Source organism: Oncorhynchus keta, chromosome 8, assembly GCF_023373465.1.
Source record: "Oncorhynchus keta strain PuntledgeMale-10-30-2019 chromosome 8, Oket_V2, whole genome shotgun sequence".
NCBI classification, from domain to species: domain Eukaryota; kingdom Metazoa; phylum Chordata; class Actinopteri; order Salmoniformes; family Salmonidae; genus Oncorhynchus; species Oncorhynchus keta.
Window position 1 is genome coordinate 3,838,588 of NC_068428.1, and position 23,911 is coordinate 3,862,498.

Genomic DNA, 23,911 nt, shown 5'->3' on the forward strand with positions numbered 1-23,911 from the left:
AGACATAACTAGTAGGAAAAACATATTGATGTCGCCAGATTGACTTTATACGCAGTATAAGCATTGCTAGCTACTTTTGACTAACTTTGCTAGCTAATGACTACACAGTCATCTGTCTAAAGTAAATTTGACGACATGATAATGCTGGAAAGGTGGTTTCGTACTAAATATTTGGACTCCTTTAACAATGTCATTGTATTTCCTGGCACTAGTGTCATTTAGACAGAACGTGACTAAATGACGGAGGTGCAACATATTAATACAAGACAAACTGAGTGAATGAGACATCATGCTTCAGACTTACTTCAAAAGGCTGTTCCAGAGAGAAGGGCAATGCACAGGTGCTGTTCCAACTAAAGCTCTGGGAGCAGTCGAAGCATGGGCTGGACTTCTCAGTCCCAGTATAATCAATCTGTAATTAGTTGTGATGTGTACAGCTAAACATACTTTCCAAATATCTAGCAATCTGCTGCATCTGGGGGGGAATGAAGAGAGCCATTAACATTATTTTAATGGTGCACCTGGCATCAAATACATAACCTTGATAGGACTTGTTCAAGTTCATATTCTTTATTGATACCAATCATTTAAAATGACAGTGGTAGAAGCATATATACAAGTGGTGAAGGTTCAAACAAGCAAATATGTCAAATAAAAAAAAGTTTTGCTCCATGAAGTAATCAGACTGTGCACGCCGCAATCTTGTCTATTTGAAGTCTACTCTCATCAATTGAGACAGGTGGGTCCACCCTAAAGATGGCAGCGTACACATTGTTGGATTACTTCATGGAGCAAAAAATATATATTTTAATAATGGAGCATTTTCCAAACTCAAAAACAGAACCCATGCAATTGGACAGACATTTTATTAGACTGTTTTCACGACTCGAGGACGAAGACCGTATCATCGACTTAAGGTTGGTCGAACATGTGCTTTGCTACACCAAACAGTACCTAACCTGTAACTCCCAGGATAATGGATACCAAATGTTCTTGGTTAAATCAAATTATCTGGTGTTACAATCTGTAGCTAGTTTGGGACCCCTTCCCTTCGGGCTTGTTGAGTAGCTAGCTTGCTCTACATAGGAGAAGGTTGCTGGTTATCCCAAAGGCCAGCAGATGGCAATAATGAGTTGTTTCATTGTACAGTCCAAACGCATTGTATGCAGCAGGCGATACACTCATATCCCTGGTGGACCGGTTCATACCTAAAACATTCTCCATTCAGGCTGCAAAGGTTTCAATGTCCCCCTAAACTATATTTAATGGTGAGGGGGAACTGGGGAAAATAGGCTTTCTTTATGAAACACAATTTTCCACCACCATGCTAGAGAGGCTAATGCCTTGGAATGCTAGTCCCGGATGTTGCGTATCGCATTCAGTCAATCAGGTTGCAGCAGACTGACAAGTAAAGTGTAGAGAATCATTGTCCATCAAACAGCTGTGAAATATTTTCCATAACCAAAAATGTATTTTCAACTGGTGTACAAAACCAAAAGTAAGACGCAGTATCTAAACTTAATGGGAAGCATAGAAATAGCGCCCATAGAACAGATATACAGTTTAACTTGCTTTCAATGAGAAAGAAATGCATGTTATAGATCTGTCACTGAATTGTCAGGTTGCCCAAAAGTTACATACCAGTCTCTTTAGCTAACATTCCACTCCTTTTCATTGCCAAACAGACTTGCCTTTCTGCCATTTTCAAATATGAACATTCTAGAATAATGAGCGTGAGGAGAACAGCGGTAACCAGTCTGTCTAAAGTAGCTAACAAATATCTAAATTCTCAACCTAAATACATACTGCAATTACAATCACAAAACCATCATGCTTTGATTTTTAAAGTGGAAGTGATAACATTTTAGCAACATGAAATCTTATAAAAATCTGTTCATATACACGCCCAGGAAGAATGACACCCTTTTTAAAGTCTTCTAACGAGAGCACTTAGATATGGTCATTTTCACGGTTTCATAGAATGTTTGGGAATTACTATTAGTAAGGCATTGGTGAAGATTATATAGTAATATAGAGTGAGAAAGTGGCCATGCTTTCGCAAAATGAAGACACTTCAGTAAATAAAACCTGTCTTGTCCAGGGCCGGACTCAACGCAGACCGGTGACCCATAGCCAAGCAGAGCTTCAGTAGGCCCATATGCAAATCATCAATTTGCTACACCAGCCTGACATTCACTTTGAACTCGACTGTGATAACAGCCACCTCAATTATTTCTGCAAATATGTATATTCCACGGGAGTCCTCTTATATTTGTGAACTTCAGTCCTATTGATTATAAAAACATGAAGGTAGGCGTCTCCCTCAGTTGCCTATACACATTAACAACTAATGCTAGCCAAAGTGAGATCTTCTAAAATCTAAAAAGGCATAATTAGATAAGCGCTCAAGCTAACTAGTTCGCCGTCAGTTGCACTGAAACGATTGGGAATAATAGCCTGCTTGTCCTTCTGCATCTTGCCTGCCAATGCATTCTTGTTCCAACCCACGTTTTGACAACTGAATGAGAACTTGCCTGACTGACCATTTGATCAATGCCAAATACATTTGATTGACAACTAAGAGGTATGCGAACTATGGATAACAGTCGTTCAAGTTCAGCATCGCGAGCAAAGCATTCACATTTCTAGCTAGCCAACCAAATGACACCTGCAACTCTAGCTGTAGCCACCGAAAAACACGAGGGGAAAAAGTAGGTCACTCAACAACTCTTACAATAACATCCTCCCAGCAGCTAGCTAACTAAAGTTAAGCGCTGTATTAAAAGTTCGCGGGCCAGATATAGCCCATTTGTTTTTGGGTCGTGCAACTGCGACCCAAACTGGCCATTGATTTATTAGAAATTATATGACCCTTTATAATGTCCACGTATGTACGTAAGATAGCATATTAAAACAAACTAAATAATATTGGTCTGCTATGCTTGCAGATGTGCTTAACATTTATTTATTTTACTTTACCTTTTATTTAACTAGGTAAGTCAGTTAAGAACAAAATCTTATTTTCAATTACGGCCTAGGAACGGGGTAACTGCCTGTTCAGGGGCTGAACAGATTTGTACCTTGTCAGCTCGGAGATTTGAATTTGCAACATTCCTGGGCTCCCCTGCCGCCCCAATATTCTGCGAGCCTAATCAAAAAGTATTTAATAATTCCAAATAACAAAAACATAGCAATAGTTTTGTTGTAATATTTGAATTTAAAACATGTTTATTTTTTGCACTGCATGGATCACCGGTGCAGTTGAATGCAGCATTGCTGCCTGCCTAGATCACTAAAATATTACTGTAACTACATGTTGCTCCTTTTTATGGTGTTTTGTTGCAGGTTTAGTTTTGGTTGATTGTCAAGCTTTAAAATATCGATGACACTGCAACATTTTAGTAGCCTGGCTAGGACTGCATTTGTCTGTACACTTTCCCCTCCACTGCATGCACGCACGAAAGCAGTGCAATTGAAGTTGAATTCACCTACGTGAGCGCATCAGGCTGTAATTACATAAAGTAGATGACTCATTTACGCTTGTGTCCTATTCGCCCCGCGGGCCTTGTTTGACACATGTGCGCTAGCCCATTAGCCACGTTATGACTGATTTGCGATAATCGCATTGACATTTCCAGTGTCAGTTAAAATCGTGTTTTTATAAAATGTCATTGAAACTGAAACAGTGCATCCTAAATGGGTGGAGGCAGCAAACAATGTACAAGGCCAGCTGTGATTTAGAACCCGATAGCAATATTTATTGGACTACCAAGATATGCATTGATCAATTATATTAATCATGCCTTTAACTGCATCCATAGATTCTGCCAACGTCTTACTCTATGTAATGGCATTTTGAATCAATCCATTTTTTAAACCGCTTATAAAGTTGGTTTAAGCATACTGAGAATTTGATATTTGACTGATATGATTGTTTCATATCTGCAAAGTAGTTTAGGCTGTCAGTTCCACTTTAAGCATCAAAATACAACAACGACTTGCTTACAGCTACATGTTTTTTTACTTATGATTATAATTTCGAGGCTCCACATGTTGGAAATAACATTAAAGTAATTTTCCATGACCACAACCTACTCCGCCGTAAATCAAGCTGCACGTTAAGTTTGCCGAAGTGAGTCACCTTGGCAATGGCAAGGAGTGGAACGTTCGCTAAAGACTGGTACCCAGAATAGTGGGAACTAGTGAACCTGCCCCCTTACCTCAAACTCCTTGATGTTAGACGTGATGTAGAGTCCGATACCAATGGGGATGAAGATAGACCAGATAACGAAGAAAGCTGGGAGAACTGTGCCCGCTGTCAGAATGGGTTGCCAAGCAGGTAATCGTTGTTTAAACTCAGTTACCGGGCTTTTTATTATTGATGGTCCCACAGGTACGGCGATGTAACAGTCTTCCTCCTGCGCGTTGTAGCTCGACGCCATCATGGTTTCTGACCGAAAACAACCAGTGTGTCAGCTATTTTAGGTCGTCTCCCTGAAGCTGAAGAAGCTAACAGTTTAGCTGAGGCAAGTCTGAGAAAACGCTCTGATATATGTGCTAGTTTTATAAATGTTATTTCTCCATATATAACTGTTTTATATTAAGATGGCTTTCCCGACAACACAAGTCAGGAAGTTCTTACTGCGAAGCGAAAATAAGTGATTACATAACATATGATAAACGTTTCTTTGTGGCAAATATTATCATTCAAACTATAGCTAATGTCTAAGTCAATGAATGATAATTATTTTATAATTCTCGTGTTTTTCCCCAATAAATTTATATTGAATATTTTCACCTGACCTGAATTAGACAAAACCCATTTATCGGTCTAGTAGGATATATATTTATGAACTCTCAAATAATGACAATCCATTTGAATTGTCAGGTTAATTGTTGCAAACAAATCTGAAAAACTGATAAATAACCATTTAGGGCATAATGCAGAGTTCCCCAAATGGCGGACTGCAAGTGGAATTTGATTGATATTAGCACCTCAAAGTTATTTTAATTTATTTTGGGGCATTAAATACTGTAAAAACACCAGCAAATCAGCTCCAAGTTACTTTAATTTTGAAATTCTGTTCCAAAGTACTCCCACACGTAATAGAAAGATGCACTCACTTGCCCGTTTATTAGGTACAACCGTCTAGTACCAGGTCAGACACCAATTTCCCTCCAGAACAGCCTGAAAGGTTCCACAAGGATGTTGGTCCATGCTAATGTAATGGCATCACGCAATTGCTGCAGATTGGACAGCGGTACAGTCATGCTGCGAGCCGCCCATTCCATCTCATCCCAAAGATGCTCTATTGGGATGAGGTCTGGGGACTCAAGTAAACGGAACTCGCTGTCATGGTCCAGGTAAAGTTTTTCCACTCCTCAATTATCCAGAGTTGGTGATCGTGTGGAGCCGCTTCTCGTTTTCAGCTGATAGGAGTTGAACCCGGTGTGGTATAATGCTGCAATACCCCATCCATGACCAGGATCACACCACTGTTGTACTGTGTCAGTGTCCGTTTGTGGCCCATCTGTTAGCTTACACGATACTTGCCCTTCTTCGACCTCCCTCTCATCAACAAGCTGTTCTCACCCCCAGGTTGGTGCTGATGTTTTGTGTTTGTCGCACCATTCTCGGTAAACCCTAGACACTGGTGAGTGAAAAGCCCAGGAGGGCGGTCATTTGAGATACTGGATCCAGCGCGTCTGGCACCAACGATCAAAACACACTTTCGCTTAGGGCACTCGTTTAGCCCATTTTAACATTCAATCGATCAAGCTCTCTTGTGATCAACAAAATTACTTTTGTTATTTAGTGATATATATTCCCTCGTTAATGTCTATTTTTGTCCTCTCAGGACATCCTTATTTTCCAGCCCTAATGCCAGGTTTGACAATGTACCTGTCAAACAGTAACAGTTGGTTATGGCATACATTTTGACAGCAGAGTCACAACTTATCCAGCTGTGACACGCAAGGAACATGTGATTTGGGGCTTGTATACTTCGTATTTATAAACATAACACCTTTCCCACCATTTGTTTTATTTGATTAAGTCCTTTTTGTCCTGTCAACACCATCGATAAAGTGTTTGGCTCGAGGCCGCTTGGAAATGAATCTTAATCACCAAAGCTTCATTCAAATATCAAGTTTGTGAGGAGCAAAACAGTGAGCTGACGCTCCCTTTTAATCTATTATAAGCAGGCCTAAATTATTTTGGCTATGCTTTGGACGTGCGCAAAACCCCTTCTATGACGTAGGTTACATGCCCATCATGAAATGAGAGCTTCTGTGAATACCGGTGAACCTGTATTTAGAATTTATTCTCCTGTAACAATGGTTTATTTTCCCCATTTCACATTCTTAAAACCCAAGCCCTCTGTAAGCTACCCTTACTCTAGGCCTACTATAACCTAGTCCAGTTCAACAGCAATGAGTCATCTTTTTTTTATATCATTCCATTTTAAATGTATTTCTTAAAACATTTTTTACAGTGCATGTTTTCCATAAAATCTTAAAAACAAATTTATTAGAATGATTCACTGTTCTGGTTTTATGATGAGAAAGTTTTTGGCACGCATGCAATGCAACTTTTGGAGTAGTCTGAATGCAGTCGTTAAGATGGTCCCAATATGTACAGTACCAGTCCAATGTTTGGACACCTACTCATTTCATTCCAGGGTTTTAACTTGATTTTTTACTCGTTTCTACATTGTATAATAGTGAAGTCAAACTATTAACACATGGAATCATGTAGTAAACAAAGTGGCACTCTCAACTAGCTTCATGAGGTAGTCACCTGGAATGCATTTCAATTAACAGGTGTGCCTTTAGTTAACATGTGGAATTTCTATCCTTAATGCATTAGAGCCAATCAGTTGTGTTGTGACAAGGTTCGGGTGGTATACAGAATATAGCCCTAGAGAAATGACAGTCCATCATTACTTTAAGACGTGAAGGTCAGTCAATACAGAACATTAAGAACTTCTCAAAAACTATCAAGCGCTATGATGAAGCTGCAGAGGAAAAGTTCATTAGTTACCAGCCTCAGAAATTGCAGGCCAAATAAATGCTCCAGAGTTCAAGTAACAGACACGCCACCATCAGCTGTTCAGAGACTGATTCAGGCCTTCATGGTCAAATTGTTGTAAATAAACCACCATGAGAGGACACCAATAAGAAGAGGCTTGGTTGGGCCAAGAAACACAAGCAATGGACATTAAACCGGTGGAAATCTGTCCTTTGGTTTGATGAGTCCAAATTTGAGGTTTTTGGGTCGAACTGCCATGTCTATGTGAGACGCAGAGTATGATCTCCGCATGTGTGGTTCCTACTGGGAAGCATGGTGGAGGCGGTGTGATGGTGCTTTGGTGGGGACACTGCCTTGCATTCTAAATAAACCACACTTAACCAGCATGACTACCACAGCATTCTGCAGCAAATCGCCATCCCATCTGGTTTGCACCTAGTCCCACTATCATTTGTTTTTCAACAGGACAATGACCCAACACACCTCCAGGATGTGTAAGGGCTATTTGACCAAGGAGAGCGATGGAGTGCTGCATCACCCGACCTCAAACCAATTGAGATGGTTTGGGATGAGTTGGACCACAGAGTGAAGGAAAAGCAGTGAACAAGTGCTCAGCATATGTTGGAAGAGTGCGTGCAACCTGTCAAGGCAAACGGTGGCTACTTTGGAGAATCTAAAATTGAGTTGTCACAACCTGGCGACAAAGGGAGTCCATACATTGGCAGTTAAGTAGTAACAAAAATATGTATTAAATAATTAAGTATAAAACTAAAGGAAAACTAACCTGTGAAGTATGACAGTAGGCATGTGAGGGGTGTAATGAAGATGCATGGATGAAGGTAAAATGTGTGTAAGTGTTCAAGGGTGCACCTAATCAAAAAACATAATCAAACAGATCATAACAAAATGGTGCTTGTGGCGAGAGAGAGCCAGGACTGGGCACCAGGAACTTCTCCTAGCTGATCCCAAACCCAGTTGAAACTTGTCACCTTAACGTTTACTAATACCTAAAGTTGCATTACAAAAGTATTTCAAAGTGTTTTGTGAAAGTTTATCGTCGACTTTTTTAATTTTAAAAAATGACGTTACGTTATAAAACGCTATTTTATTTGTTGATCACACAGTCTTCATAGATCGATATCTAGGCTATATATGGACCGATTTAATCTAAAAAAAGACCCAATAGTGTTTATGGGACATCTAGGAGTGCCAACAAAGAAGATGGTCAAAGGTAATGAATGTTTTATATTTTATTTTGCGTTTTGTGTAGCGCCGACTATGCTAATTATTTTGTTTATGTCCCCTGCGGGTCTTTTGGGGTGTTACATGCTATCAGATAATAGCTTCTCATGCGTTCGCCGAAAAGCATTTAAAAAATCTGACTCGTTGCCTGTATTCACAACGAGTGTAGCTTTAATTCAATATCCTGCATGTGTATTTTAATGAAAGTTTGAGTTTTAACGAGTGCTATTAGCATTTAGCGTAGCGCATTTGCATTTCCAGATGTCTAGATGGGACGCCTGCGTGTCAGGTAGGAGCAAGAGGTTAATGACCCAATCAGCAAAAGCACAAACTCAGGAGGCAGGGAGAGCGAGGGGGGCGTAACACCCCCTCCCATAAAAATTGGGCACTAACAACGACCCAAAAACAAAACCACACAGATACAACAGATCAAAAACAAAAGTTTCAGACAAATACTATACAAACCAAAGAGGCCCATCAGATGCCCATGACAACAATCTGTGGGAGTGGGTAACAGTCAGGTTGTCACACTAACCTTCCAGTAGTCAGTGCAAAATCTAAGAGAACCATCTGGCTTGCTCACCAAGAGACACGGGGATGCCCAACTGAAGAATGATGTTACAGCGATATTAACAAACATGCATTTAATCTGAGTCCAAGTGACATAGCTTTTCCAATGAGACATGACACAAATGTTGTTTAATAGGGACAGCATCCCCAACATCAATATCGTGCACTGCCAAATGTGTACGAGAAGGTGTCAGCAAACAGACTGAAAATCAGTGATCAAATCAGTTAACTCTGCTTGACAAGGCAGCTGACCCAACAAACTCCAAGTTTGCAAAGGAACTCTGAAATCGTCAACCTACCCTGCAAAATACCATCAGGGCCCGGCATCCCCTCTTCCTCACACTGCCACTGTTTGTGAAGGTGGAGTCACCTCAGATCAACGGATTCCACCAAAAGAACAGAACTAACCACGTCAGTTTTAGCACAGTTATGATTTAGTCAATTCAGAAGACAAACCATTATAATAGGGCTTTAGCAAATTGACATGGCAGAGCAGATTCGCCTTTCTGCGTTCAGGGGTAGTAAACAGATTGTGGTTCGGCAATTGTTCGATCTGAACTGTGTATGGGCCGCTGAATTTGGCCTGAAAAGGAGAACCGATAACGGGCAGCAGGGCCAGAACCTGGTCCCCTGGACTAAATAGTCGCAGCGCAACTCAACGGTCAAACAACCTTTTTCCCCCCTTCACCTGAGAGGATGCCAGTTTTTATTTAGCTATTTCACAAGCCATGTACAACCTGTGTCAGAAACCATTAACATGACAAATTTGGGGGACGCTCAACCACCTTCCAATCCTCCTTTATTACAGCAAGGGGACCACAGAGTATGACCAAAAACAGGGTCATTAGGACTGAACCCCGTGCCCTTGTGATACTTCTAACAGTGAGCAGCAACCAGGGTAACCCCTCATCACATTCAAGTTCTAATTCAGTGCAGTACTCGCGTGACAGCAACTTCAAAGTCTGATAAACGCTCAAGGGCCCCTTGACTCTGCGCATGAAAAGCACTGGCCTGATTATGTTTTATATGCATTTGTTGCAAGACTTGTGCAAATATGTGCAAAGTGAAGTTGGAACCATGATCACTCTAAATCACCTTAAGTATTTAAAAAAAATTGAGGTGAACTGTGACAAAGCCTTCACAACAGACATAGTGGATAGGCTGCAGGATATCTTGTAGCCTGACAAATCAGTTCACATGTCGGTGCTACCAGCTTTAGAACAGGGTAAGGGTCCAACACCATCAATAATCAAATGCTCAAATGGCTGGCCTGTAACAGGAATAGGTTGTATGTTGCAGGACTGGCCTTAATCTGATTAGGCTTCCCAGTCAGCTGAAAAACATGGCATATTTAGATGTTTAAAGAAAGACATTTCCAATTACAAGGCCAATAAAAATGACCCAAAACGCAATCATAAGTTTTACTAACCCCTAAGTGACAAGAAATTAGAAGTTCTCAAAATTTGATCTCGAAGCTTAGAAGGAACCACGATCTGAACAATAGCATCACATACAACTTTTGCTGTGAGGTGTCCATTTCCTCACCAACAACTGATCTTGAATGTAGTACCCCTAGGCAGTACTACTTAAACGATTATCAAACTGTTCAGCTATGTGTTGTGTAAGTTCCGTTTTGACCCTAGTGTCAGCACAGCTCATAGCACGAGTCACAGCGCATGCAGAGAATACCTCCGGGAATCTCTGTAGGTTTTAAGCGGGTTATGAGAAACCACCAGAGGAGATGTGTCACACCAGACACGACAACCGGCTAAGTTGTTACCCAAATCACATGAACACAAGTCAACGGGCAGAAAGGGACCCACCCCAAGGGAAACATCACCTTGCATTAGGTCAGATATAAGTTTGACTTTATGCAAGGGTACAGACAATAGTATTCAAATCTATACTTTGAATCAGGACACTGGTTCCTGTATCCATTTCCAGAGAAAAAGGCAGAACAGACTCCAAAACAAACCATTCAGAGGCACCCGTGTCTCGCAGAATCTCTACTGGCACGTCACTTCCCAACAGTGAAACATAACCCTCTGACAAATAATAAATACTTAAAGACTTGGACAATTCTTGAGCAACAGGATTAGCATGAACAGGCTCAGCTAACGCAACAGGTTTTACATTTGTGCTGGCCAATCTGCTGACCTTTTTTACCAAGGACAGGACATTAGCTCTTCCAGTGGCCTTTACCATAATAATTAGTTATTACTAACATCATTCTGTCCACATGCAACACGTTCAGATCTAGATGGAAATGCATCATTACCAGAACCAAAGGAATTTGCTGAACGAAATCCACTTGAACTGTTCCTCTGGGGAACAGCCTTTGGGGGTCAGTACGTACGCATTTGCCAAAACAGCAGCTTCTGTCCGTACTTTATGTTCATTTATATAGGTAGCAAGACGATAAGGGACAGACTATATTGTTCGGGGACAACTAGCTTGTACAAGCTTCAAAACTAGTAGACCAAAGATTGAGTCAACAAATCCTGTGAAAACTCAACATGGGACTGTTTTTCACCTTTCTTCGACGTTCTGAAACGCTGTCAATACACTTACATTTACATTTACATTTAAGTCATTTAGCAGACGCTCTTATCCAGAGCGACTTACAAATTGGTGCATTCACCTTATGACATCCAGTGGAACATCCACTTTACAATAGTGCATCTAAATCTTTTAAGGGGGGTGAGAAGGATTACTTATCCTATCCTAGGTATTCCTTAAAGAGGTGGGGTTTCAGGTGTCTCCGGAAGGTGGTGATTGACTCCGCTGTCCTGGCGTCGTGAGGGAGTGTGTTCCACCATTGGGGAGCCAGAGCAGCGAACAGTTTTGACTGGGCTGAGCGGGAACTGTACTTCCTCAGTGGTAGGGAGGCGAGCAGGCCAGAGGTGGATGAACGCAGTGCCCTTGTTTGGGTGTAGGGCCTGATCAGAGCCTGGAGGTACTGAGGTGCCGTTCCCCTCACAGCTCCGTAGGCAAGCACCATGGTCTTGTAGCGGATGCGAGCTTCAACTGGAAGCCAGTGGAGAGAGCGGAGGAGCGGGGTGACGTGAGAGAACTTGGGAAGGTTGAACACCAGACGGGCTGCAGCGTTCTGGATGAGTTGTAGGGGTTTAATGGCACAGGCAGGAGCCCAGCCAACAGCGAGTTGCAGTAATCCAGACGGGAGATGACAAGTGCCTGGATTAGGACCTGCGCCGCTTCCTGTGTGAGGCAGGGTCGTACTCTGCGGATGTTGTAGAGCATGAACCTACAGGAACGGGCCACCGCCTTGATGTTAGTTGAGAACGACAGGGTGTTGTCCAGGATCACGCCAAGGTTCTTAGCGCTCTGGGAAGAGGACACAATGGAGTTGTCAACCGTGATGGCAAGATCATGGAACGGGCAGTTAGTTAGATAGCACTTCAGGGACCAACTCATAAAACTGCTGTCCTGCATACTTAACCTTTAAGTAATCATCGCTATCTGTAGCGCTAAGAGATGAGTGAGCCCTACTGGTCAAAACACACTAGCGTAATTCTCAAAAGAAAATTCACCTGAAAGCTTGACTTCTGACAAGTTCAAACCGTTGATGTTGCAACCGCAGTTTAGCTTGCTCTGTATTCTGCTTCAACCTTTCAAATCAAGTTATTTTTGATGTTTAAACCATTCCAGATCTTTGTCATGAGCTGCAATAAAGGGAACAAATGTTTCTGCTCAAATGTCAAACCAGCACTAGACGCAATTGGTTCAGCCAAGACAGCTGGTTCACTCAATTCTGCCTTGAAAATACCAGCTGAAAGCAAATTAGCTGACAGAATAGACCTTACTGGATCCTTGAGACATTTGTCACTGAGCTCACTCACTCAAATTCAAAAGCTGTTCCTTCGTAAACTGCATAAGCAACTCCTCAGAAGGAACACGGGACAAAATCCACAATAGAAGCCATAATGCTACTACCAAATGAACAGATTAGTACATAGCAAAAACAGATGAATATTACTTGAGTTTTCACAAATCCTATTGCTAAACTTAACCCTAGTCGTCGCTGGCTTTGCAGCAGGTATTGATGTACTAGAGCCCGCTGGCACGAAGGAGGAACCAGCTTGCTAGTAACCAACCTCGAACCACAGATGTACTCCAGAGACAACTGCTTTAACCCCTGTCACCACACAAAAATAACAAACGACACAACTTGCCCCCAGTGTGAACATACCGCTATATCCAACAGGGTGAAAGACCATATCTCTGGGCAATGAGTTATGTCTGCTTCAACTTCACCATCATACATTGCAAAGACAACTCACCTCCATAATCCGATGACCGAACAAGGAACAGAAAAGTGTCTCTAGACAATACAGGACAAAGAGACTTCATGGTCTTCTCTCCACCAAACTAACCTGTGAAGTATGAGAGTAGGCATGTGAGGGGTGTGATGAAGATGCATGGATGAAGGTAAAATGTGTGTAAGTGTTAGAGTGCACCTAATCAAAAAACATAATCAACCAGATCACAAAACAAAATGGTGCTTGTGGCGAGAGAGAGCCATGACTGGGCACCAGGAACTTTTATCTCCTAGTTGAACCCAAACCCAATTGAAACGTGTCACCTTAATGCCCAATCAGCTCCACCTGTCCCCAATCTGCAAGTAAAAGCACAAACACAGGAGGCAGGGAGAGTGTAACAGTTGTGTAACACTTTTGATGTCTTCACTATTATTCTATAATGTAGAAAATTGTAAAATAAAAATTTAAAAAACCCTTGAACGAGTAGGTGTTTCCAAACATTTGACTGGTACGGTATGCATCTGTCCTCTCACACAAACCGCAGCAGCGTTAGCTCGGGTCAAGGGCGTCACGTGCGGCTTGAGTCTTCAAGACTTCCATTGAAGAACGCTCAAGCCGCACGTAACAGCCTGAACCAGAGCTACTGTAGAGTACACGCTGCATACCCCTTTTATACAACTCCATGTGGCTATTTCACATAGTGATGTAAGCCAGAATCCAGAGTTAATACTATTCGAAAGCCCACAGAATTGAGAAGAGAGCCTTGTTAGGTGCCCTGAGGTTAGAAATAATCTCCATGACAGTCTGCATGCGGAGTTCTGACTGTTTTCCGATGGTCGTCGTCTGTTGGCATGGCCTTATGGTTGCGGTGTCACACTGTAAGTGTAGAGTAGGGATGCAGGGCACTTGTCATAGGTGTAGGAAGGAGTTCCACATTACAGTCTCATCATCTGGGCTCAACTATCACATGGTGCACAATATTTCCTGTGGGGACAAGAAATCAATAAAAGGACCATGAGTGATACTGTGCCATTGCATCCTCACTCAGACCAACCAATGAAGACATGAGGGTCATTATTCAAATAGAGGTAAGAGTTACGTCCCAAATTGCAACCTATTCCCTATATACAGTGGTGTACAACTTTTGACCAAGGCCCATAGGGTTTCCGGTCAAAAGTAGTGCACTATAATAGGGTGCCATTTGGGACAAGAATGAGTTTGTCGATCAACCAATATAATTATTTAGAGCATTGTTTAGCTTTGTTTTTATAACACATTTTATAAACATGACTGATTTTTGTATGTGCAAAATTAGATTCATCCACACTTTGATCCACCAAAGTCTGTCAATCAAACCTAATTTGCAGGATCAGGATGCAGCTGAGTGAAAGTGGAATTCACTTGTGAATCTGTGTTTCAGCTCTCATGTTTACTGTCCCTGGCCTGGTTTCCAGATGCTTCTCTTCGGAGGGAGACCCTACATGAACCCAACTCCACCTTCTCTTCTCTGTCTGGGTGTCCCAAATGGCACCCTATTCCCTATGTAGTGCACTTCTTTTGACCAGAACCGTATGGGCCCTGGTCAAAAGTAGTGCACTATATAGGGAATAGGGTGCCATTTGGGACATCCCCACAGAGAAGGTGGAGCTGGGTCTGGTACCCATCACCCTCCATCTGTAGCTGGCTCTACAGAATATTCAGGAATGCCCTCCCATGCACCATGACATAAGCAAGTTATTTTGCTTCCTGCCTCATTTCACTTATGTAAACCTTTGTTCATCCGCTCATTAGGATAGTAGGATGTGTTCCCATGGGAGTGGTAGGCTGTGGTTTGTATTATCGGTTTAGAGAGTGGAAGGCTGCTTGTTAAAAATAAGTATTTCTTAATTGCTCTAGTCTAGAGGGTGTTTAATCAAGTGGTGCATGGCTATGAGATCCAGACCTGTGACCTGCTTTCCCTCAGCGCTTCCTTTTCACATCCTTGTTTAATTCGTTTTTGGAACAGGAGCCATTTGTAGGAAAAACTGTAGGCCTCAATGGTCGCTAGCCAAATGTAGTGGACCTTACTGTAAGTCCATAGTCAAGGTAAATGTAGACTTCATGAATCATTTACCATAGAAACGACATTACATCTAGTGATCAGAAAGACTGCTCAGTTATTTGACTCCAACTCTGCAATTTCAGATAAAGCTGTCTGTTGTCCAGGTGAGGGAGCTATAATCCAACATCAGAACATATCTTAAGCCAGCAGAACTATCTGCGTCAACTGGGCTTCAGTGGAGAGGGACAAAAGCTTTTAAGTTCCTCATTGTGCACATCAGAGGAGCTGACATGGACCAATCTCACTGACACCATGGTGTGAAAGGCACAACCCCCCCCCTCCGGCATGGAGCCTCAGATCCTCAAGAAGTTTAACAGCTGCACCATCAAGAGCATCTTGACAGGCTGCGTCACCGCTTGGTATGGCAACTGCACTGCCCTCAACCACAAGGCTCTACAGAAGTTGGTGTGGATAGCCAAATACATCATTGGGGGCGAGCTCCCTGCAGGACATTCACCTCCCTTGACCAAGGCCCTTCTCCCCCCCGATTGCTCAGTTTGGCTGGGCGGCCTGCTCTAGGAAGAGTCTTGGTGGTTCAAACCTTCTTCCATTTAAGAAAGATGGAGGGCACTATGGTCTTGAGGACTTTGTGCTGCAGACATTTTTAGGTACCCTTCCCCAGATCAGTGTCTTGACCAAAAGTGTCTCCTCCCCTTCATCTACACTGATTTGAAGTGCATTTAGTGACATCAATAAGGGATCATAGCTTTCACCTGGTCAGTCTCATGGAAAGAGCAGGTGGCCTTAATGTGTTGTACACTCAGTGTAGATAATAGGTTGCCATTTGGGATGCAGTCACTGAGTAAAGTTCAATGACTCAACAAGGAAAAGCCTCTCCCATTAGCACCTCTGCATGACTCCGCAATCAACAAACGGTTTGAAGTACAGTGTCACTTTGTTTTTAATTGTATTTGCTCGTTAGGTAATCAAACCTTTGATATGTGATGGATTTTGTGTACTTCCACAGATTGTGGCTCTGCAGCTGTGAACTGTGTGGAAGCCTACTCCAAAATATCAGGTATGAAAAGTCTAGTTCACATTTTTATTCTGATTAACTATTTCATTCCTTTTGTATGGATATACAGTACTAGTATTAGGAACAAGCAAGATTACAGATTAGGCTTTTGTTTCTTTTGCTTAGTATACCAAACATGCAGTAAGCAATTTTATAGATGTAGGACTCTACAAAGCAGTATGGATTTTTTATTTTACCTTTATTTAACCAGGCAAGTCAGTTAAGAACAAATTCTTATTTTCAATGACGGCCTAGGAACAGTGGGTTAACTGCCTGTTCAGGGGCAGAACGACAGATTTGTACCTTGTCAGCTCGGGGGTTTGAACTTGCAACCTTCACTAGTCAAACGCTCTAACCACTGGGCTACCCTGCCGCCCCAGGATAAAGCACTATGGAAGTTTCCATGATTGTTACTCGCCTGCATTCACTAAATTCTTTGTTTAGTGAACATCAAGAAGATTTTGCATTGTCATTTCTCCACATGAATAACAAACAAACAGTATCATACTTTATTCCAAATAATGTTTATTAATTTTTAAATTTGGTGCCACAAATTAGTGACGTTGATGACAACCTAAATGTATTTTATGCAAAACCCATTAGAGCGACCGTATTCGGAAACCTCCATAAGAAATTGTGAAATAAACAAGAATATCAACATGAATTATGAAATATCAACAACTCAAGTGTGACAACCCAGGTGAGGGATTAGTAACATGTCAATCAAAACAAAAAGCATTTCAACATGGATATAAAAATATTTTTTGGGGAAAACATTCATAATTACAATACAATTTCAATGCTTTTTACCCCAATGTTTAAAAAGGAGAAAAGGGACATGTCTGATATAGCTATTCTGTGTTCCTGTTTGTATCTGAGCAGATTAACGTGCCTGCAACACCTACCTATTCTATACGTTTTTGGCTGGCAACAGACTGGTCAGAATTGAATGATGGGTGACTGAGTCCATAGACAGATAGCGGGGCCACATTTCCATGGCAGCGTGTGGCCCTCAGCACTTCCCTCCGCCTGTGGAGGTAGAGCTGCAGACTGTCGACCTCCTCAGTTCAATTTTCATTGACTGGCACTCGGCTCGCGACTCTAACCGTGTCACAGTAGAGACACCTGTCACAACTGCCTTGCCTGTTTTCATACCTTTTGACATAGGGATTCGTGTGGCTGCGGCACGAGTTGACTGCACATCCGCCCCGGGCTGAAAGGAATCACACAACATAAGACAAAAGTGCAGACAGAAAAGTTAAGTATTATTGTAAACTAGCACAAAAAAAAAGATTTACTTAGTGTACATTTGGTAAAAGCTTGCCATCCTGAATTTGTTATCAAATTTTGTTACATGCACCGAATTTAACAGGTGTGGACCTTAACATGAAATGCTTTCTTACAAGCCCTTAACCAACAATGCAGTTCAAGAAAGAGTTAAAAATATTTACTAAATAAAACGGAAGTAAAAAATATATAAAAATACTAATAAAAAAGTTAACACTTGTTAGAACAGTGGTGCAGAATTACATGTAAATTAAAGAAATCAATTTACACAGGTTCAAGAGGGATGACAAGAGTTGGCCATATTGGATATCGATTGTGATTAGAATTAAAGTGCTGAATTTCTTATCCTTCAAAAAGGTTCCATCCATACAGAGCCTCTTTAAATCTAGCTGTATGAAAAACCACAATGTTACCATAGCTCACCTTTAACCCTACACAGCATTAAGAAAGAGCATTTCAAAGCTAGCGTCACAAATGATTTACATTGAGTTAACAGAACTTGGGAGAGGAGATTGATTATACATTACAGTATGCTGTTCATATTGCTGATGTGCGGGTCAGCCCACTTTAGAAGTCAAACATCCAAATTGGTCATCACTGGTCCATTTTCAGTTAAAAAGGGAGGAACATGTCAGTTTGTGCCAGTAGAAACAAGTGTGTCAACACAAGACCCTTTGAGAGGGGCCTTTTTAAGGTGGGGATATGAGTGTCAATTCATTCCAGTGTTAGTATTGGTCATCGGTAAAAGGAGTGCATTTGATTTTGGTATACCTGGAAAGAGTGCTATCTAGGGAGCAGACACCACCTGATATCATTTTGAAACATTTCAGAAGCAACTGAAATATAAGAGATTGGATATCATTTAGATGGTTTGTCTGAAAAGAAAGTCACGTAATTGAAAAACTATTACTAACAACAATATAGAATGTATTCAGCACACCAGCTGAAAATTGTTACATAAAATATACAATACAAAGCTTCTCTGTTAGTGAGACAGCCGATGTTCATATCATCATAAAAGGGAGAGGGAGAGCTGAACGGCAGAAAGAACTTATGTAAATATACTAGATTTTGACTACTCACCACAGACTGAGTTGGCCTGGTCGGTGCCAAGGTGATGGGGGTGATGGTGATGCTGCTGGTCAATTTGTTGGGGGTGGTCTTCCCAGGAGCGGTGGTGATGTTGTTGGGGTGACGCGGGGAGCGCAGCACCGTACCTGGGGGTGCCTCCTTGCTCTCTGTGCTCACACTAAGGGGCCTGACCGTCACTGTGGGGCTGCTACTGCTGACATCTGATGGCCTCTTGAACTGAGGTCCCAGGTGAATGTGGATCTTGTTGTCCTCCGTGGTGGTGATTATGCTGGCGTTGGAGTTGTATTTTCTGACGGGCATAGGCAATGCCTGCTTCTCTGGGGTCACTTTGAACACAGCCCGGCCCATGGTGCTCATGTCATGGGGCTCTGGGGATGCGGAGGCAAAGGCCTCCGTCACAGGAGTGGTGCTCACTGTAATGATGGAGACGGGGGAGAGGGGTCTGTTCGAATCTGAGTAGGAGGAGCCCTTACTCCTATCTGGGGACTTGGCCCTGGAGATGGTGGTGATGGTGACTGGGGACTTGCACTGCTCAGGCCCCCCCATCACGCCCTCACCCGGCTTGCTCTTTGAGAACACTGTGGGGGGCTTGGGAACAATGGTGATGCGAGGCCTCTGCAGGCCCAATGTGGGGATGATGGTGGCGCTGGAAAAGAAGTCCTCAGCACGAGGGCCGGTGATCTCCAAAGTGGCAGTGCTGTTCTCGTGATCAGGGGTTACTCGAATGTGCAACGGCTGGCCTGGCTTTTGGGACATGGACAGCCCTGGTGGACGAGGGGAGGAGTCCCCGTTGTCCTGAGGGTTTGGAGTCTTCTCTGGGGTGGTCTGAGTGATCGTCACTGCATCCTTCTTCTTCATCCAGGGGATCCATGATTTTCTCATGCCCAGCTCGGTGGTTGCTGGGGGGTAGCGCTCCAGCACAGTTACAGGCTTTTTCAGACCCCTCTGCCTCAGGTTGCTCATGATATGGTTCTCTTCCAGGACAGATTTCCTGATGAACACTGCAGGTGTGTCCTCCTCAGCAGGTTCACTGACCACCACGTCTGTCTGGACTGCGGTGGAGTTGACAGGGACGTCAACTATCCTCCTTCCATTCATACTGGGACGCAAGGCGCGGCTGTACCGCTTGGTGACCTCCAGCTCTTTGGTGAGATTGATCACGTCCTGGCTCAAGCTCTTCTTCTTGTCCTCCTCCTCCAGGAAACTCTGCTGGAGTAGGGAGTAGTCCACTTGCAGCTGGGAGAGCTGGTCCTCCTTGTTCATCAGCTCGTGGATCTTCTCTTTGAGGGCCTGGACATCTGCCTTCAGGTCTCTGGTCTTTGCCTCCTCCATCTTGCAGAGCATCCTCAGCTCAGCCTCCTGGCTCACCGCCTCTCCCTTCTCTATGGCTTTGTTCCTGGCAGTCTGACTCTTCATTTCCTCCAGCAGCTGAGAGAGGGCATTGGCCTTGTCCTGCTCCATTCGAAACTTCTTCTCCAGTAAGTCGTACTCATCCTCTGTCTTCATCAGGTCACCTTCCACCACCTCAAGCTGTTTGAGGCGGTTTTTTAGCCTTTCAATATCCTGCGTTAGCTCCTTGAATTTGTTTTCCTCGTCTGGGGGTCTCTTGCTGTCCTTATTGGCTCTGATTTTTAACAATACCTTTTCTGCCTCCTCTAGCCCATCCATTCGTTTTTTCATTACACCGACCTTGGAGCTAAGATCCCTGCACTTTTCCTCTTCACTTGCTAGTTTACTTTTCAGTTCATCTTTCTCTTTAGTAAGAGATGTCACTTTTACCTCCATTTCTGATTTCAGTCGGAGGAGCTTTTTGCTCTCCTCAATCAACTTTTCTGTGACCTCCATAACTTTACTCTGCTCAGTTTTGAACATTTTATTTAAATCATCGCTCTTTTGCTCCTCCTGTTTTATTCTCTCAGTCATGTTCCTTCTCTCATCCACTAGTATCACTGTAAATGACTTCAGCTTCATCAGGTCATCCTTTAGGCCCATCTCTGCCTTCTCAAATCTCAACTCGGTGTTCTCCAGTTCTTTCACACGGTTTTTCACCATGTCCAGCTCACCAACCAAGTCCTTTGCCAGTCCTTTCTCTCTTTCTAGGTTAATATGAAGTGTTGCACACTCTGATTTGCTCGTGTTGAAAGCCCTCTCCAGTTTCTCCAGATCCACCATTCTCTTCTGCAGTTTCTCCACCTCCAGCCTCAGCTCCCGGCCGGTGGTCTCCTCGTCTTGCAGCCTTTTCCTTAACTCTCTGGCTTGGCTCTCAGTCTTGGTGATCTCCTCATCCTTGCCCTCCATCTCCAGGACTCTCTTGCGCAGGGTCTCCAGCTCTGCCATGAGGCTGGAGTTCCCACACTCCCCCTTGCTGATCTTGTCCCTTAGCTCGAGGAGGTCCTCCTCAGACTTCTGTAGTGCCTTGTTGTTCTCCTCCAGCTCCTCGATCCTGTGGGCCAGGCCTGCCAGCTTCAGGCGGAGCTGACGGCTCTGGGACTCCTGGTTGGCCAGCTTGGCAGTCATCTCCTCATGCTCCTGGGTGAACTTGGCAGCTTTGCACTCCAGCTCCGCCTCTAGCCTGAGGACCTTCTGGCCGTCTTCCTTGGCAGTTCCGCGTACAGCGGCCAGACGCTGTTCTCGCTCCTGGAGCTTGCTGCTGAGGTCCTGGACCTTCTGGCTCTGATGGTCGATCTGCTCAATGTGGAGCTGCCGCTCATCCACCAGCATCAGGGCAAAGGACTTGAGTTTGACCAGCTCCTCACGGACCTTCTCTAGCCTCCTGCTGTGATCTTTGTCTTTACGAGCCTGGTACGCCTTCTCCTGCTCCAGCAGCCTCTTTAATCTGGGGGAGAGCGAGAAGAGGGGAGGGGGAGAAAGTGGCCCGACAGAGCGATTAAGTGTGATTGAGAATTTACATGTCAATTTGATAGGCTTTATTCAGATGTTTCACCTGATTATTATTATTATTATTATTATTATTATTATTATTATTATTATTATTAAATAATAAATCCCCCTCTGTATGAAGAGGCCGTGAAACTGTATCTACTACATTGTTCCTGCTGATGTAATTACAGTGTACAGGAACAATGTAGGCCTGTTCCTGTACACTGCTACATAGTACTTACAAATATTGAACCTTGAGTTTGTAAACTACAAATAGTCTGGGGAAAAAAGCAATTAAACAATTTAAAGTATTTTAACTCTTACAATGTCTCACAAATCTCCAAAGTTAAGTAACGTTTCCCAGAGTAGAGGAGCCTGACCAGACTCCGAATGAGTTCTTTATCCCCAGCCCAAAACCCCGTGGGCAGTGGTGAGATCCCGGATGAGAGGTAGGCAAGCAGAATAAATGGCAAAGGCATGATAGAAGAGGAAGCAAAGGAGGGGGTGGGGGGCAGATTAGAAGCCTGAACCCTCATGATTCTCCCCAACAGGGGCAACACTGCCCGTCACACTGAGCAAAGTACCACAATATCAGAGACATGCTAGCTAAACTGTAAAAAAAACAACCAGTGTCCTTAACAGAGTGAACCTTAACGGAATAATGGGAGTAGATGTTTAACTAATCTCTGCGGGAGTCTCTCTCTGTGCAACTGCTATAGTGTGTCTGCTGCCTGCAACAGGTCCCTTCCATATGGTTCTCACACAACCACACTAGAAACTCAGTGCATAATCAGGAGCGAGTCCAGATCATTGTCCGCTGTTGCTTTGCATTACAAACAAATTTTCCACCAGCAGCTGTTCTAACAATGCACATGATACTGTAACAGCCAGACTACGCTGTTTCTTAAAAGGTTCAACAGCTCAAACTCACCCAGTACTGGTCGGGATGGATTAACTAGGTCCTTGCCTAGCGTGCTTTAGATAGTGCTGAGCTGTATTCAGGCAGGCATCTGCTCCCGCTCACTGTGTTGTGAGAAGGCCCCCAATCCACGAGGAAATGGCCATCAAATTTCAAACATGTCATCGATGGACAGTGAAAGGTGAATTGTGTAAAATTATCCCTGCTCCACTAGCTGGTGGTGATGTCATCCCCCCTCCCATTTATGCCACAGAATGGTGCTGCCCTTGTTTGGCCACAGAGGGGTTCAAGCCAGGGGGAGGCTTTTCACACCATCTTTCCTGTTCCCCTGCTCTTTTCTCCCCCTTTCTCCTCCAACAGAGAAGGGGAATTGTATTTGTGAGATTCAGTAGATTTGCAGCAGCCTTTTAGACCAAAGGTAAATGTGTATAGAATTATACTACGTTAGCAGGGCTTCTTTCCACTTCCAACACACAAACTGTTGTCTTGCCTGACCCAATTGTTTCTTGTCCATCTTGCAACCAACCATGTTCCCATAGAAACAAGGCAATAATGCAAGGGGAAAGTTGTTTTGGGAACAATGTCACACTAGTGCCAGACTAGTTCATAATTGTCTGCCCCTTGAATGCAAAGAGAAGTACATCCAAATTTCGATCTTTGTAGGATGCTACTGCTACATCCATATTACAGTCACAGTTTTAAATGAGAACTTGTTCTCAACTGGCCTACCTGGTTAAATAAAGTTTAAATAAAAAAATTGTAATAATTAAGATGCCAGATCCTAAGGTGACTTGTACATTTTCACAACAGGATGAATTTGCTGCACCAGAAGCCCAATCCTAGAGTGGTTTCAAATATTTACAGCACGGCAGGGTTAAACATTTTTAAAATAACAGTGCTCTCACCCACCCCTATGGGCCCTGATGAAAAGTAGTGCACTATTTAGGGAATTAGGGTGTCATTCCAGACACAGACAATAACTCCTGGCTGGGAGCAACACTTGTGGTCTTGTTAAAGTGGAATCATGCAAATACCACACGGATGATGTCACTGGTCATAAAACCTGTGTCACAAGGTCCAGGGTGGCCCTCACAATCTGCCTGGCAGCTTGTCAAGTAGAAAATGCTCCAGATTAACAGCAATACAGGAGTCAAAGGTTGCATGACACAACGAAAAATAATTTACCATTAGCTACCACAGCATTTCAGGAAAGAGTATATAGGCATACTTCAAGGTATCCAGATAATCTTGAGGAGACAAAGTTTGCATTCCTAATGGCACGTTTTTCCTCTTTATAGTACACTACTTCTGACCAGAGCCCATAGGCCCAATTATGATATGACATATAGTTCTGCAACAAGATACTCCCTTTATTCCCCCCATTCTCAGTGGTGATGACAGTGTTAAGAATATGAGCCAGGTGTCACTTCACTGATTATCGTGGCATTATGAATAAGTCCTTTAGCAGGTGACCAGCATGTTTCCTGGTGGTCAG

The 23,911-nt window shown here is 43.1% G+C and overlaps 2 protein-coding genes across 7 annotated transcripts in view; one reads left to right on the plus strand and one right to left on the minus strand.

Moving 5' to 3' along the window:
• The first annotated feature begins 3,961 nt into the window (after nucleotides 1-3,961).
• Nucleotides 3,962-23,911, plus strand: part of LOC118386701 (sentrin-specific protease 6-like) — a 71,777-nt gene continuing 51,827 nt past the window's right edge. The window contains exons 1-2 of one of the 3 annotated variants that reach the window (XM_035774436.2): nucleotides 3,962-4,339; nucleotides 16,191-16,241. In XM_035774436.2, coding sequence (XP_035630329.1) covers nucleotides 4,264-4,339; nucleotides 16,191-16,241 — 127 coding nt within the window. In that variant the 5' untranslated portion in view covers nucleotides 3,962-4,263. The remainder of the gene's footprint in view (nucleotides 4,340-16,190; nucleotides 16,242-23,911) is intronic. The other 2 variants (XM_035774435.2, XM_035774438.2) reach the window with 2 other exon arrangements.
• The window catches only part of LOC118386700 (filamin-A-interacting protein 1-like), a 35,810-nt gene continuing 28,632 nt past the window's right edge, over nucleotides 16,734-23,911 (minus strand). For 3 of the 4 annotated variants that reach the window (XM_035774431.2, XM_035774430.2, XM_035774434.2), the window contains 2 exons: nucleotides 18,609-21,453; nucleotides 16,734-17,451 (listed from right to left, as the gene is read on the minus strand). In XM_035774431.2, the coding sequence (XP_035630324.1) occupies nucleotides 17,251-17,451; nucleotides 18,609-21,453 (3,046 nt within the window). In that variant the 3' untranslated portion in view covers nucleotides 16,734-17,250. Of the gene's footprint in view, nucleotides 17,452-18,296; nucleotides 18,362-18,608; nucleotides 21,454-23,911 lie in introns of all 4 variants that reach the window. The other variant, XM_035774432.2, reaches the window with a different exon arrangement.